Source organism: Carcharodon carcharias, chromosome 3, assembly GCF_017639515.1.
Source record: "Carcharodon carcharias isolate sCarCar2 chromosome 3, sCarCar2.pri, whole genome shotgun sequence".
Classification (NCBI taxonomy): Eukaryota; Metazoa; Chordata; class Chondrichthyes; order Lamniformes; family Lamnidae; genus Carcharodon; species Carcharodon carcharias.
This window is the reverse complement of record NC_054469.1, coordinates 79,302,728-79,317,059: the sequence shown is the minus strand read 5'-3', so window position 1 is coordinate 79,317,059 and position 14,332 is coordinate 79,302,728. Positions and strand designations below refer to the sequence as shown.

Sequence of the window (14,332 nt, the reverse complement as noted above, 5' to 3'; positions counted from 1 at the left end):
ATCCAAACAACTCCGCAAAGTTTAGACCTGCTCCTTCCGGGTCTAATCTGCACATATCATTTTTCACACTCCTAGCTAATAAATATCCAGCATGACTGGAGACAGCTGCTGTTGTATATGGCCTGCTGCCTCCGTGAACCACAGATGTGTAATCTGGAATTGGCCCCCAATTCCCACCTGCCCCCCACCCCCCACCCCGCCTCGCCACCCCTGCAAAAAAGTTGACGCCATGTTCGAGTGGGGAGTCTTTCAGATCTAGGCGTCTGCAGCCACTTTCATAACAACGGAGAGGCTTTCCATCTTTACAAAAATTCAGGCCTAGGTCTCAGTTCCCCAAGTGCAACACAGGACATTGGCTGGTAACATAAAAAAAAGTCCACCTCCTTTCAAAATTTTTCACGATAAATTTCCATGTTCCGATTTCTAGAGTAAACTACCTATGAAAAATATATCATGTTATATTTATATCCTCCACAAAAATGCTTTCTCACCACCAATGGCAGGAGAGTATAATAACAATATGATCAGTTTACATCGGTGGTTTCCAATATAAATGTGGATACAAGAATTTATAAAGGAAATAAGGACAAAATATATAGGGCTGGATTTTATGCAGCCCATCGTGATGGGAAACATGGTGACCAGGCCTACTTAATTGTGGGAGAGGTCCCACGTTAGTCTCCTGGTGATGGGAAAACCTCCCCCAATTAAGTCAGAAGGCAGATGGGGCTGACACAGGATACCTGGCCACCTGTGGCAGAATGTCAATTAGGTTCATTAATGAGACAATTGATGCCCATTATCCCTGAGCCCACAGCAACTTAGTAGTCTCTTGCACTATCAAGTTTGCCTCCTGGAGGTGTGGGAGGGAGCTGGGGGTGGAAGGGGGTGGGGGCACATTCCTTGCTATCAAGGAACCTGCATTGGGCTGCTGAAAGCCACACCCTCCTACCCTTGCCTCCAAACACCCCTCCCATGATCCATACCTCATTTCACATTCATTCATCTTTGGCCTGGGCTCCCTCAGCGATCCTGGGCCTCAGGTGGATGCGGTGCCACCTAGTAGGCCACTGCTCCTGCTGGCGCAGGCGGCAATGACAAGCCACCAGCCTCTGATTGGCTGGCAGCTACTGGACTTCCAATAGCCAGGAGCCTCAATCATGGGAGAAGCCCGACAGAGGCCAATTAAGTGCCTGAAAGGTATTTGATTCCATTGGGCCACCTCCACGGAACTGACAGGGTGTTTTGCCATGGCTTCTCCAACTGGCGGGCAAGATCCCCCTCAGCCTTACAAAATTTCACCCATAATTTTAAACAAACACTGAGTTGCATCTGCACACCCTAGTCCAATTATTCCCACCCTGTAATCCCACTTCATGTGAAGACTATGCTCAACCATGACATCCCACATAAAATGCCAGGGGAGATTGTCTGGTTCTGGGCAACCTGTGTTATAGATAAATAATTGACCTAATGGTAGCACTCAGTACTTGATGGATAAAAATCACATAAAAACTTGGTCTCGTTACATCATCTTGAACTTAACTTAGCTGTAATACCAGTAAATGGAACAATTTTTCAGTCAACAGAGGTCAAATGTTTTCATCTGGGTTCAACTCATAAAATGTCAGAGGAGAACAGTTAAATCTAGGTCCTAAGGGATTGTTTCAGTATCACAGTGTGTGAAATAAGATCTTTAAAAAAAGAAAATGACTGGTCAATGGGCCTGGAATTCCCTGGAATGATGGGAAGCCTGAAGGTAAACTACAAGGCACCTTCACTCCTCTAAGATTGGGCTGCCATGGAGTGTGAATTTCCAAGAGTATCTGCAAACTGGATGTGAGTTCCAGGAGCTAGTCACATTAATAATCACCAGCTTGTTGATTAGCCAAATAACCTGAAATGTCTTTGCTCTTAAGTTTAGTCCTCAAATGCCTTTGTTTTTCAGTGTTTGGTTTATTAACTTCTACTGTCACATGAGATGGGCCATGTTTTTATTTTGAAAATAACGGTTTTATTTAAGTTGTATTAGTTTTAGGAAACCTCATCCCACTCGTGGATGAGGTTTCCTGAAAAACGTAAAAGCCGCTTGGCCTTTTCACCTGCCCGCCAACCGTTAAGTTGCATTTTACACTGCCCGTCCAACTTAATTACCCAGTTAATGGCATTAATTGGCCTTTCAATTATTGGCGGGCACGCAGCCACCGCAGGCGCGCATCAGCCAAACAAAATATTGCACAAGTTCACACACCCAACGTCATTGCGCGTCATTTTACATTCCGGCATGTTTGGCACACCGAATGTAAAATTCTGCCCATTATGTTCCCCAATCACTTAATTTAGAATATGGGTGGTATTACTATCAGTACAGGGATTATAATCAAACGTCACCTGAATTTGCCAATCAACCAACTGCACCATTTAAGATTCTTCAGATTCAGAGAATGAAATCTAGAAATTCTGAATGAGAAGCCTGGATCTGGATTACTTCCATACTTTCAAGCCACACCAGAAAATATTTAGGCAAAAAGCCAAAAGTGCTGCTTTTCTATTGACTCAATACTGTAGAGTAACTTTAAATTTTGTGTGAGGACATTCAACCTCAATTGAAGATTTTCCCACGAGGCAAGCTGCTGAGTGACAGGAATCAAAAATAGCACTCTAACATTTGTGAGCATCAGTGGTGTAATTTTTGAGTTGTATAGTGGTCTAACCAGGCAGCAACATTTGAAAGATTAGAAAATCACCACAATATCTAAAACTGATTAAACAACTTGCAGTTTTGCCTACAATGTGTCCATGACTGCTCGAATTTCAACTGACCTAGCTGCCATCAACTTCTGGGTTCAGTACAGGCAACAGTCCATTTATACTTAAATACTGCACAAAATACTGAAAGCTCATTGAACCAGAAAGACATCTCATTTTTCACGTTTAAGTATTATTGTAATTCAAATAGTGAATAAAGGATTACTTTTGGCAATTTAAACATACCCTTTGTGCACAGTTTGAAACTTAGGATTGAGTAAATTTGCTTGCCTGGGTAGTGAAAATAAACATCAGCTCCACAGAATTATGCACACAAGTCCTAGAAACTGGTTTCTCCAACAAACTTCTACATAAATGCTTAAAATGTGACCCTTCCTGTGAACTAAATGGTTCAAAAAACTGTCTTTTATGGTTAAAAAATGTGCATTATTATTATTTGCATTATTCTAGAGACAGCAAAGAGCTTCATTCTTTATATGCCATATTCATTTATTTACTATGTGGCCCAATCTGGATCTCCAAACAAAAACATTTGACTGATAAAACATGTAAGCATTACTTTCACAATGTCACACAATTTTATATAGAAGTCTTCCTACACACACCTGTGAATTAGTGATGAGCAATAATTTGGATTTCAAATATCCCTTTCAGAGGTATTTACTGTCAGAATTTTTTTTAGTTTTTCTTATAACTTAAGCATTACTTAAACTATTTTCTCTTTCTTCATTAAAGTAGTACTATTTCACAGCATTATAGTAAAATTTATTGTTGCTTCACTTCACATAGAAAATGTCCATGTAATTTATTTATTGTGTGTTATGTAATACCCTTGGGGTTTGATTCTGAAAACGCATCTGCAATCATTTTTTCATCACAATTGCTGATTCCAGTTGTTAACAAGGATCATTTTGGCTGTGAATTATTCTGAAAAGTGTTGCTTCACCTCTTGGTCCTAATACGGTAATTTTCCTCTTTAGTTCAGCACTCTGATGAATAATATTGAGGCTATGAAAAATAATTACTATAAAAATATATCAGATTTGAGTTGCTCAGAATAAAACAAAAAATGGACAAAATTTACTACAGAGAAAATGTCATAATTTCTGGAGGGTTTTTCATTATCTCACTATAGTGTCTAAACCAGTGTTATTTTAGACCATGAAGCACTTGAACTAATGCCACTTACAATTCACCATTCTGATGTTCCACTCTTTTGGTCTCAAGGGTGCAGGATTGACAATAGTGGATATCAGAACTTCTACATTCACTTTTATGCAAGTGCTGACAATAGGCATCTCTATAAGGTCAAGTGTACTGCTACTATCATCAAGGCTAGACACTGATCCAGTCATGACAGTGGTTCTGTAACACAACATCAGATATGTGCCTTCATTTGAAGTGCATATGGTCTGCTTTGTCTGAATGTGATCCCTCACAGCTCAAAATGGCAAAGAGTATTTTCCATGCTGGAATTTACATTTCAGGTACTCATTCACAAACTTCATGAAATTATTTAAGAATGTATGATACTTAAATGTAATCGACGGTTCCTGAGGAATAAATCTAGATTATTTTCTAAAGGTTAAAATTATACTTTAAAGTGCAGGTTAAGACATCTCATGGTTCCCAATATCTATTGAAACAATTAAGTAGAACAGCAGGTTAACTGAGAGTCATCTGTAACCGCATATCTACATACTATCACAAGTAGTTGACATCTTTGCAATTAAATTCCGAATCTTCTGTCTTTAATTTTTAAGTAATTAACATGTCCTCGGTCTTCTCAGGCTCAATTCAATGTTTTGAATTGTACAAGTGATTAAAATTGCTTTATCTAAACAGACAAAGGCAAGATGTTAGTCACTTACTGAAAAAGTATGTGCTCACTACTACCATCATAATGAACAGATTAACAATTTCCCTTGCTTACCAATCATATCTTTTGTCTTCTTAAAATGTTTATACCATCTTCCAAATTCTTGACATTTTGCTGCTGATACATTTGCATAGTAAGTGCTGTTTACAATGGAGGAAATCATACTCTGTATCAAAAAAACACAAAACCTTCAGTCAGTAACAAAGATATTAAAACTAATTTCAACCATGAGTATATGTTACCTCAAATGTTTAAAGCAGCAAAAATAGTAAAATATAGCACTTACAGCTGATTTTTCCAAAGTAAATCTAGTTTATAACCATTATTTCATTGAAGAACTTTATTTAATATTTTCTGGTTCCCACTGAATACTTTTATTTTGTCATTGTTGATTTGATCAATATCAAGTGCTTCTTTGGTGACACCTCAAACATTGTAAAACAGGTCTTAATACAGTAGGTTATACCATATTAACAGAATTTATAAAAAAAGGGACAAATCCATTTTAATTATTATAATATATACTTACAAATGTTTACAAATGTACAGGCAGTTTAGAAGTAATAGGCCCCACAAATCAACCCCATTCTGATGAAAGAGGTACATTTGTATACAATAATAATTTGGGGCTTAACAGATGGCACCTCAATTAGCTGTGCATTTCAATCAACTTCCAGGCTGTATCTTTTCAGCTTTTATACAAGTGCCTTCAAGACAATGAGTGCATTTCCTGATAATATGATTATTTCCACAAGACTGTTTAGTCAAGCTACGGTTAATACATAAGAATTCTGTATTGTCATATTTGAACAGTGTGCACAGGATTAATCTAAATGTGGACACATATTTCTTTACCAAAATTAGATGAACTTAATACGGCTCTTCTATTCCTGAGAAATCAATTGAAGAACTGGCTTAAACAATAAACTTTAAAAAAATGTTTTTAAATTACGATTCCATTATTCTGTATGTCTGAATCCCAAACTGCATAGAGTATATATGTGAGAGTTGGAAGTTTGTGTGTTTTACTATGGTATGAAGTATATAAAAAATACAATTAAAAGAGGTCAAATAAACAATGTTCAACATTCTAAGCTCTTGGTTATTAGACCTTATCCCCAAGAGGTTTACATTTTCATAACAGACCATTGCATTGTAATGTTGTTTGAGGGAAGACATTATTTAAAACAAGACTTTACAGAAAGAGATGAAAAACATAAATAGAAACAAATAAGGAAATCTTAAAAAAAAATGAAAATAAAATTGCCACAAGCAAAATAATGCAGAGGCTGGAGATCTGAAATAAAAAACAGAAAATGCTGGAAATACTCGGAAGGTCATGCAGCATCTGTGGAAGGAAAAACTGAGTTAACATTTCAGGTCTGTGACTTTTCATCAGAACTGCCCTGATCAAAGATTACAGACCTGAAATATTGGGTGGGATTTTATGGCAGCAGGATTTTACGTTCCCGCCGAAGTCAATAGAGTTTAGAATGGCTCGCCAAGTTTATAACTCCATCCCCACCACAAAGGGGCTATAAAATTCCGGCCATTAACTCTGTTTTTCTCTCCACAGGTGCCACTGGACCTGCTGAGTATTTCTAGCATTTTATTTAAACTGCCACTGGGTACATTTTCAATATATAGCTTGAAATTATTTGGGGAAAAATGAATTTCAATGGGATGAATAACACATACCTTACAGAAATGGCTAACATTGAGGTATTGTAGTTGATCTACAATTTCCAAAATAAGGTTAAGAATACACAAAAATGACAAAAAAGCTTCATTCTCTTTTGGTAGGATTCTTGCTATAGGTCAGTGCAGCCATTTGAATATTAGCAGATCTATAAAACCTTTATGACTTGGAGTCCTAGGGTACCTTGCACTGAGGTTTTGTCTATTACACGTTGGAAATAAATTAATGACCAGACGCCAATTTTTATTAGATGATCTGAAACATGGTCTTGAGGGACACAATATACAGTGTAATAACTGAAATGAAATTTAACTAAACAAAACAGGCATCAATGACAACAATTGATTATCAGGTACTGCATTTCTTTCCTTTTTAGTCAAAGGAAAACAATTGTATTTTCCCTGCTGCCAGCTGTTCACCGTTACAATTGAATGGAGTTAGCGGCTTGATCTATTCCCTGGGACAGGTGATCCAAATTCAGCAATGAATTGCTGGTTACTCTCAATGAAACAAAAGGGATGGGGGTGTTGAGGGGTTAGGGGCACAAGTTTAATTCTTCTTGTTAATTATTTGAGTTGGTGAAAGGATAAAATCAAGTTTTTATCTTGCACACTGACCATAACATTTTTGTTAAATCTATTGACAAGAGGAGTTTCAATCCTTTGTAGTCTCCCGTCTGAGAACCTGTTGACTACAACAAGGTGGGGCTTGGCCTAAATAGCCAAGTGGTTATGGTACTGGGTTTGTAACCCCAAGATCAAGAGTTCAAATCTCACAATGGCAAACTATGAAACAATGTAATTTTGGGCTTGGCCTAAATAGCCAAGTGGTTATGGTACTGGGCTTGTAACCCCAAGATCAAGAGTTCAAATCTCACAATGGCAAACTATGAAACAATGTAACTTCATCTGAAACAGATGGAAACAGGTTTACTCAAAAAGAGTATCAAGAGTTCAAATCTCACAATGGCAAACAATGTAACTTCATCTGAAACAGATGGAAACAGGTTTACTCAAAAGAGTATCAAGAGTTCAAATCTCACAATGGCAAACTATGAAACAATGTAACTTCATCTGAAACAGATGGAAACAGGTTTACTCAAAAAGAGTATCAAGAGTTCAAATCTCCCAATGGCAAACTATGAAACGACGTAACTTCATCTGAACAGGAACAGATGGAAACATGTTTGTACTCGAAAGAGTTACAACAAGGTGTAAATATTAATAATCGCTGTTTAGCTTTAAGGAAACTAGGGGAAAATTGCCAATGATATCAGTCAAATTTGATAAGATTAAAATGATAAAAAGAAAGAGTAGACCTAAAATGTTTTAAGCCGCTTAAATGATTAATAAAATTAGCAATATCACTTCTAGTTCACCTTATATTCAAGGATCAGTGGCAGATATCCCTAATACAGTCATTCTAATCTTAACGTAAAGAATTAAAACACTTTTTCAAATATCCTCATGAGATGCCATTTGGCAGAAAGTAGGATAACTTTTGTTTGTTTGATAATTCTAGTATCCCGTAAACACTTATGGAACTAATTGTAGATGTATGATTCTTCCCTCTATCTACAAGATCCTATGTAAGTACAGACATGATGGGGCTGGAATTTCATGAAGTCTTGGAAGCTCAGCAGACCTTTAAAAATGGTTCCAGGACCCAGATTTAGAAGTCCCACTGCCATTTCCGTCAGATCCCATTTTCGGCGCTAGGAGAAACAGCTGGGGCATGGCTCACGAGGGATAATCCGGGCTGGATTTTACGTGTCCCTGCCAGGTGTGTTTTCAGAAGGGGGGGGAGGAACACGTAAAATGGGTTGGCTGGCAAGCCCACCACGTACCTGCCTGCCTCCTAGCTCACCACCATATACATTAGATGGCCGAGCACCAAAATCGACAGCCTCCCAGTCACATTTAAATGAATAATTAAAGGCCATTTAGGCTTGACAACAAGCCTATTGACCTGAATAAGATGCTGCCTATGCCAAGGTATAGTTGACACGGGCAGTCGGCCAGGAGTGGGCAAGTTGGTTTTAATGGTTAACATGAGAAAAGGTGGAAGGGGTGGGGTGGGGTGGGGGGGGGCATCTTACTCGGGGGTGCCCTGTGCACATCAGGGGCACCCTTCAAGATGTCACCTGCCCCTTCCTACCATGCCACCTGCCAACAGAACCCGGCCCTCTGCCCCACTCCCTGGGCTTTAGGATCCATCCTCGTTAAAACCCCGGGACTTACCTTTCCCAGGCAGCCATGATCCTCTTTGGGCTTTTTCCTGCACTCTCAGCAGAGTCCACTACTAAATCTGGCGCTGCTGTGAATGATGGAGCTGCCTGCCAATCGGATTGGCTGGCAGCTCATGAGGGTGGGACTTCCTCCCACTGAGGGACTGAAGTCCCACTAATAAATAATTTAGCCCACCTGCACCATGTTATTGCTGTGGGGCAGGCTTTCTCAGCACGAGTTGACTTCTGGCCGACTTTCCTTCTGGGGTGGCAAGCAGTCAGCACCCACCCCCTGCCCATAAAATGCAACCCCCAGCTCAGCAGGGCCACTTGAACTCACTGCTGACTTCAAACGGACTCCAGTTTTCGCTGTAGCAAGGGCTTTATCCCGCAATGTGGGAGTCACAAATTTTTAAGAGTAGACATAAATGCTTGAGAAGGGTGGAAAAAATCTGTAGAAGTGTCATGCTGTGAAGTTATTTAAATCCCCAGCCCTTTAAAAATGAAAAAAACTGCCTAGCTTTTTCAATGAGTTTTTAAAAAATCTATTCTAGCAGTTGCAGTAGCTATGTGTTGACATTTCCCATGGGCTATCATTATGTCATTATTAATTCTTGGCTGCTTTCCACACCTATAATTATCTCAGCTGAGGGTGTCCTGTATTCACAGTTTGACTGACAGTTCAAAAACATTACTAAATGGGTTAGCTGTCTTTGATGTGTAGTTATGTGCAGTAGGTCCATTTGTTTTTATAAGGGCTTAGGTTCTTGAGGGTATTTAAATGTTTTGAATGGGCTTTCATGAATGGGAGTGCTTTTTTACTATAATGAAGGCTGTCATAGATATTTAGATCTATATTTTATTTCTTCTCAATGTGACTCTCCTGCGGTCTGCCCATGGTGGATACTGGGTGAGATGGCATGGAGGGTGTAAGGGCAAAGGGTGGTGGGTGGGGGGGCATGGATTGTCATGAGCTGGCATTAAGTTGGCATAGGGCTATAAGGGACCATGTGCTGGTGGCAGCATGGGTTTGCATTAAGTTGACATGGGAGCCATAAGGGTCCATGGGTGTGGGTGAGGAGCATGGGTTGGCATGATTTGTGATGGGGGGCAAGAGGTATCATTGGGAGTGGATGCGGATTGATAGGGTGTAAGGCATGGGGCATGAGTGCCTAAAATTTAAGAAAACAACCTGAATAAAGTCCCAAAGAACCAAGGTGGGCCTTTTAAACAGCCTGCCTCGGCACTTGGCAGCCCCTGTGCCCGCCTCCAATCTGCACCCGGGGGCGGCTGGCCTGATTCCATTCTGTTCTCACCCCATCCGGATTGAAAATTGGCTCTGACAGAGCACTTTCTCACAAGGCAAGAAATTTGACTCGCACTTCCGCCTCGCGAGCGAAAAGTCGGCCTGAAATGCTCACCACCATCCCTGTCAGTGCACCTGACCTGGCATAACCAGGTACTATGCCATCCTAAAAAAAAGAGCTTTATAGCAAGGTCAAGTGACTGCCAAAAAAAAGTACAATATTACTTCTTTCAAATTTAGCATATTAGTCTTGTGTATTATTCAGTTATTCTTTGGCTTTTACTGGTAATTGCAATGGCCATGAGATCATTTTGCATGTGAAAATCTGAATTATCGTTGTTACCCACAGAAATGCAAAGTGCTCCACAATTTATTAAAAGAAATGCTTCAAACTTGCATAACCCTAGAGATATCCTCAAATTGGGAAACCTTTCCCAAAATAACCTTAACTCTGGGAAACATAACCTCCAAGTCCTTTTAATTATTCAGGAAGAGTAAAGTGAAAATTGTTGTATTTGTTTATTATTAAAATGGTCACTCAGTCAGCCATGTGGGCATGACTGGAACCATAAGTTTCTGTTAAGAGTGGAGTCTGTGATCCTAGTCACCCCCACAGGGCTGACTCACTGCTCTAAAGGGAAATGTAACAAACTTTACATTATATATGTTAGTAATTAAAAAGGAATTGGAGCCAGACTCAGAGAAGATTATTTTGGGAAGTACTTTACAATTCACTAAATAAGTCGTAGCATTAGACAGCATTAAAAGCCCTACTTAGAGTGATGTTACCAAATAATAAAAAGCAGCATGTCAGTTTGCTCACAAGCAAGCAGACATTGCAATTTTTGTGAGCTAAGTAGGTTTTACGTTCTGAGAACTCGTGGAGCTTATTTCACCAATGAGCAGCTATCCACTCTTCCTTTCAATATTATTTAGAAAAACAGATGTCCACTTGAAAGCGATATGAGACAGCTCTGGTTACACAGTAGAAGCACACAAGTATTCCACATCACAGATGCAGACTATGAAAAAGAAATTTTTACTGAAGACATGCAAACCTAGATTTTGTGGTTGTAATGATGTTGAAACTGTCAGCTTTCGCTGTCACTACACTTGTGAAACTGACAGCAACTTTTGGTGTCTGCATATGCGCAGTTAAATGTGGACTCCAGTAATTGTTCTCAAGAATACCCTGCTCCTCCACAGGGTGGGCTTCTGTAGTCCTTGCAGATACAATCAGTACTGTAGTAACTGATTTGACGAGAAGTTGACTTTTTACACTTTATTCTCACTGTAAAAACCGCTGAAAATGTGAAGCCTCGTTAAATGATGTGTAACTAAGGGAAAAATTTCCCCCCCGTTGGGCTGGGGGGTGGCACAGGAGTGGGCGCAGGCAGGCCTGTCCAGCCCAGGATGACGTCCGCCAGGAAGTGCTATGCACTCCCTGTGCAGGCAGGGGAGGGAAATTCCCTCAGCCAAGAGTGCGCTCTTTTGCGCATGCTAAGTGCTGCCCCAGGGAGATTGGCTCCAAATTAAAAATTGTTAAACAAACGATAGCAAAATTTCCCTGACATACCTCCTCATGTGACACTGTCACATGAAATGGGACATGTCCATAACTTTTACTGAAACATTTATTAAATATTTTAAAACCCTCATGAAACCTCATCCTGCCCGTGGATGAGGTTTCATGCTTTTTCTTAAGCCCGCCAGGGCTCCCGGCCTGCCCGCCAACCTTAAGTTTGGACGGACAGGTCCATTACTGATGTTAATGACTTTTTCAATGGCCTCAATAGGCCACTGACGGGTTGGCGAGCGCGCAGCTGATTTGGCTGCGCTGCTGCCGACCTGAAAATGGAAATGGCACAGGATGACGTCGGGAGTTCCACCCGACGTCATCCTGCGTCATTTTACACATCGGCGAGCAGACCCCACCCCCGCTCGCTGACTGGAAGAAAGTTTTTATGGCTCATATTATAGATCATAATTGCCACTGAACAACCTCTCTGTCGCTGAGAAACTAATTTTAGAAATACGGAGTGTCATTCCCTCTGTTCCACCATAGATTTTTAAAATAATAAAAAATTTTATTTTCCTGTTAATGTTTAAAGTAATTCAGCTTCCATCTTAATCTCATGTGTAATTCCCAACAGTTATTTCGCTCTCTGTAAATGATTAAAAAATAGAGGATAATTATCAGTGCTTTTTACTTCCTGGTTTGCTGACTAAGAGAATTCTTCAATCAGATTGGCTGCTCAGTTTGCTGGATGCCTTCACTGATCTTAGATATCTGAGATCCCCTATAGCTAGCGTCAGAATGAAATCAGTGTTGTAAAAGGGGAAATCGATGCCACAAGTGTCAGGCAATGACAATCTCCATTCTGAAAAACATCTAAATTTCCCTGTGACAGTCAGCTGCATTACCATTGCTGAATTCCGCACCATCCGAGGTTTAGCCGTGACCAGAAACTTAACTTGATCAGCCGTATAAATACTATGGCTACAAGAGGAGGCCAGAGGCTGGGAATTCTGTAGCGAGCAACTGATCTCCTGACTTCTCAAAACCTGTCTACCATCTACAAGGCATAATTCAGGGGTACGATGGAATATTCCCCACTTGCCTGGATGAGTGCAGTTCAAGAAACTCAACACCATCTAGGACAAAGAAGCCCACATGATTGACAGCCTTTCTTAAACGTTCATTCCCTTCATCATCAGTGAACAGAATTATGATCCCTGTGGATACTGATAACTTTTTAAAAAGAAAGGAATCCCCGCAATGCCAATAGAAAGAAAACCGCTGGACAAGATGTCACTTTTTCAAACTTTTACTGTAATGAACCAATGAAAATCAACATAACTGAAACATTTGTTAACAGGTGAAGGGTATTTCAAATAAAAATAAGTTTCACTTTAAGTGGTCAATACAAAAGATACATCTCGCAGTTATAAGCACTCGCATTACTTCCCGCAGAAATGTGGAACCACGAGCAATCTCACAGTCTTTCCAACTTGACCTCTGCAATGTAGGATCTGTCACTACCTACTCAATTGTTTCATTCTTTGAGTCACATTCACTAGCAGCCATATTCCATCCAAAGTCACCAGACACAGTTTACAGCAACAAGGCACACGTCTATGAACCCTCACTCACTTGTGTCATGGCAGTCCTGGTGGCACAGAAAGCCGAGAGACTCCCTTCACTAACGCCTTTAGGTGGTTTGGTTGGTTCAGGCAAAACTGAAACAGCAGCAATGCGTCTTGTCCAATCCACAATCCATTGCCCTTCCAGTCTTTGGCATTCTGCTCTTTCCAACTGTATAACACAGGGCTAGATTTTATGCTCACCTGGAAGTGTTTGAAAACAAGGGGGTTCATAAAATCCATTGTGTGGCCCTCCCAACCATTCCCAGCCTGTCTCCCATTTTACTAGAGGCAGTGGGGGTATTGGGTGGGCCACCCTCATTTTGGCCCATTGAGGCTCTTAAGTAGCCAATTAATGGCCATGTAAGAATCTCATCCCACTCCCTCCATTATTTTAGTTATGGCAGGGGAAGGCCCAGGTCAAGTGCCCAGCAGTTTCTAATGGGCAGACTAGTTGTAGGCAAGGTGGGCCACGTCCATTCTGTCCATCAGAAGCACCCACTCCCCCAAGTCATTCTCCTGTATAACCCTCCCAACTAACCTCTCAAACTCACCCTCAACCCCATCGTTGGGGCCCCGGACATAACTTCAACCCAGCCTCCATAACCTCCTCTTCTTCTGGCTGTAGTCCCAGCAGTGGGCACCACTCAAACCTTGCACTGCTGGGACTACAGAGCTCCCAGCCAATTGGAATAGCCAGCAGCTAAGACGAGTCTTCCTCGCCAGATGGGGGTGAAGTCTTGCCCTGAGCCAATTAAAACCCTTCCAAGCTTAAAATGATTGTGCGGCAGTCAGCTTTATCATGGGCAAGCTCCCAACCGACGTTTCATTTGGGGGGGCAGGGGAACACAAGTGACCTGTAAAATCTGCTCTCAGAGACCTGTTTCAACACCAGGACCGGTTCGACAGCTGCCAAACAGAAAACTGTTCCGCTCAGAGGGAACCTTGTTTGTTTCCTCTTTACACAAATTCTTAGTGCATTTAGAAAGCTCAGGCTTCCCCTCCATGCCCAATATCTTTGCCCGGCTGCCTAGGCCTGTGCTGCGATGTTCTGCTGTGGTGCTGCTGCGGAATTCTGTGATGAACAACTTATCTCCTGGCTCCTCCACCTACAAAGCATAAATCAGGAGTGTGATGGAATATTCCCCACTTGCCTAGATGAGTGCAGCTCAAGAAATTCAACATGGTCCTGGACAAAGGAGTCACTTGATTGACAGCCTTTCTTAAACAGTCGCTCCCTCCACCGCCAGTGCAGAGTGGCAGCAGTGTGTACTAACTATAAAAAGTGCTGCAGCAACTCGTCAAGTC

The 14,332-nt window shown here is 40.9% G+C and overlaps 1 protein-coding gene across 5 annotated transcripts in view; it reads right to left on the bottom strand.

Annotated features, from left to right (window-relative positions):
* The window catches only part of LOC121276353 (DNA-binding protein SATB1-like), a 158,723-nt gene that overhangs the window by 118,274 nt on the left and 26,117 nt on the right, over positions 1-14,332 (bottom strand). For all 5 annotated transcript variants that reach the window (XM_041184660.1, XM_041184663.1, XM_041184657.1 and 2 more), the window contains one exon: positions 4,703-4,814. In XM_041184660.1, the coding sequence (XP_041040594.1) occupies positions 4,703-4,814 (112 nt within the window). The remainder of the gene's footprint in view (positions 1-4,702; positions 4,815-14,332) is intronic.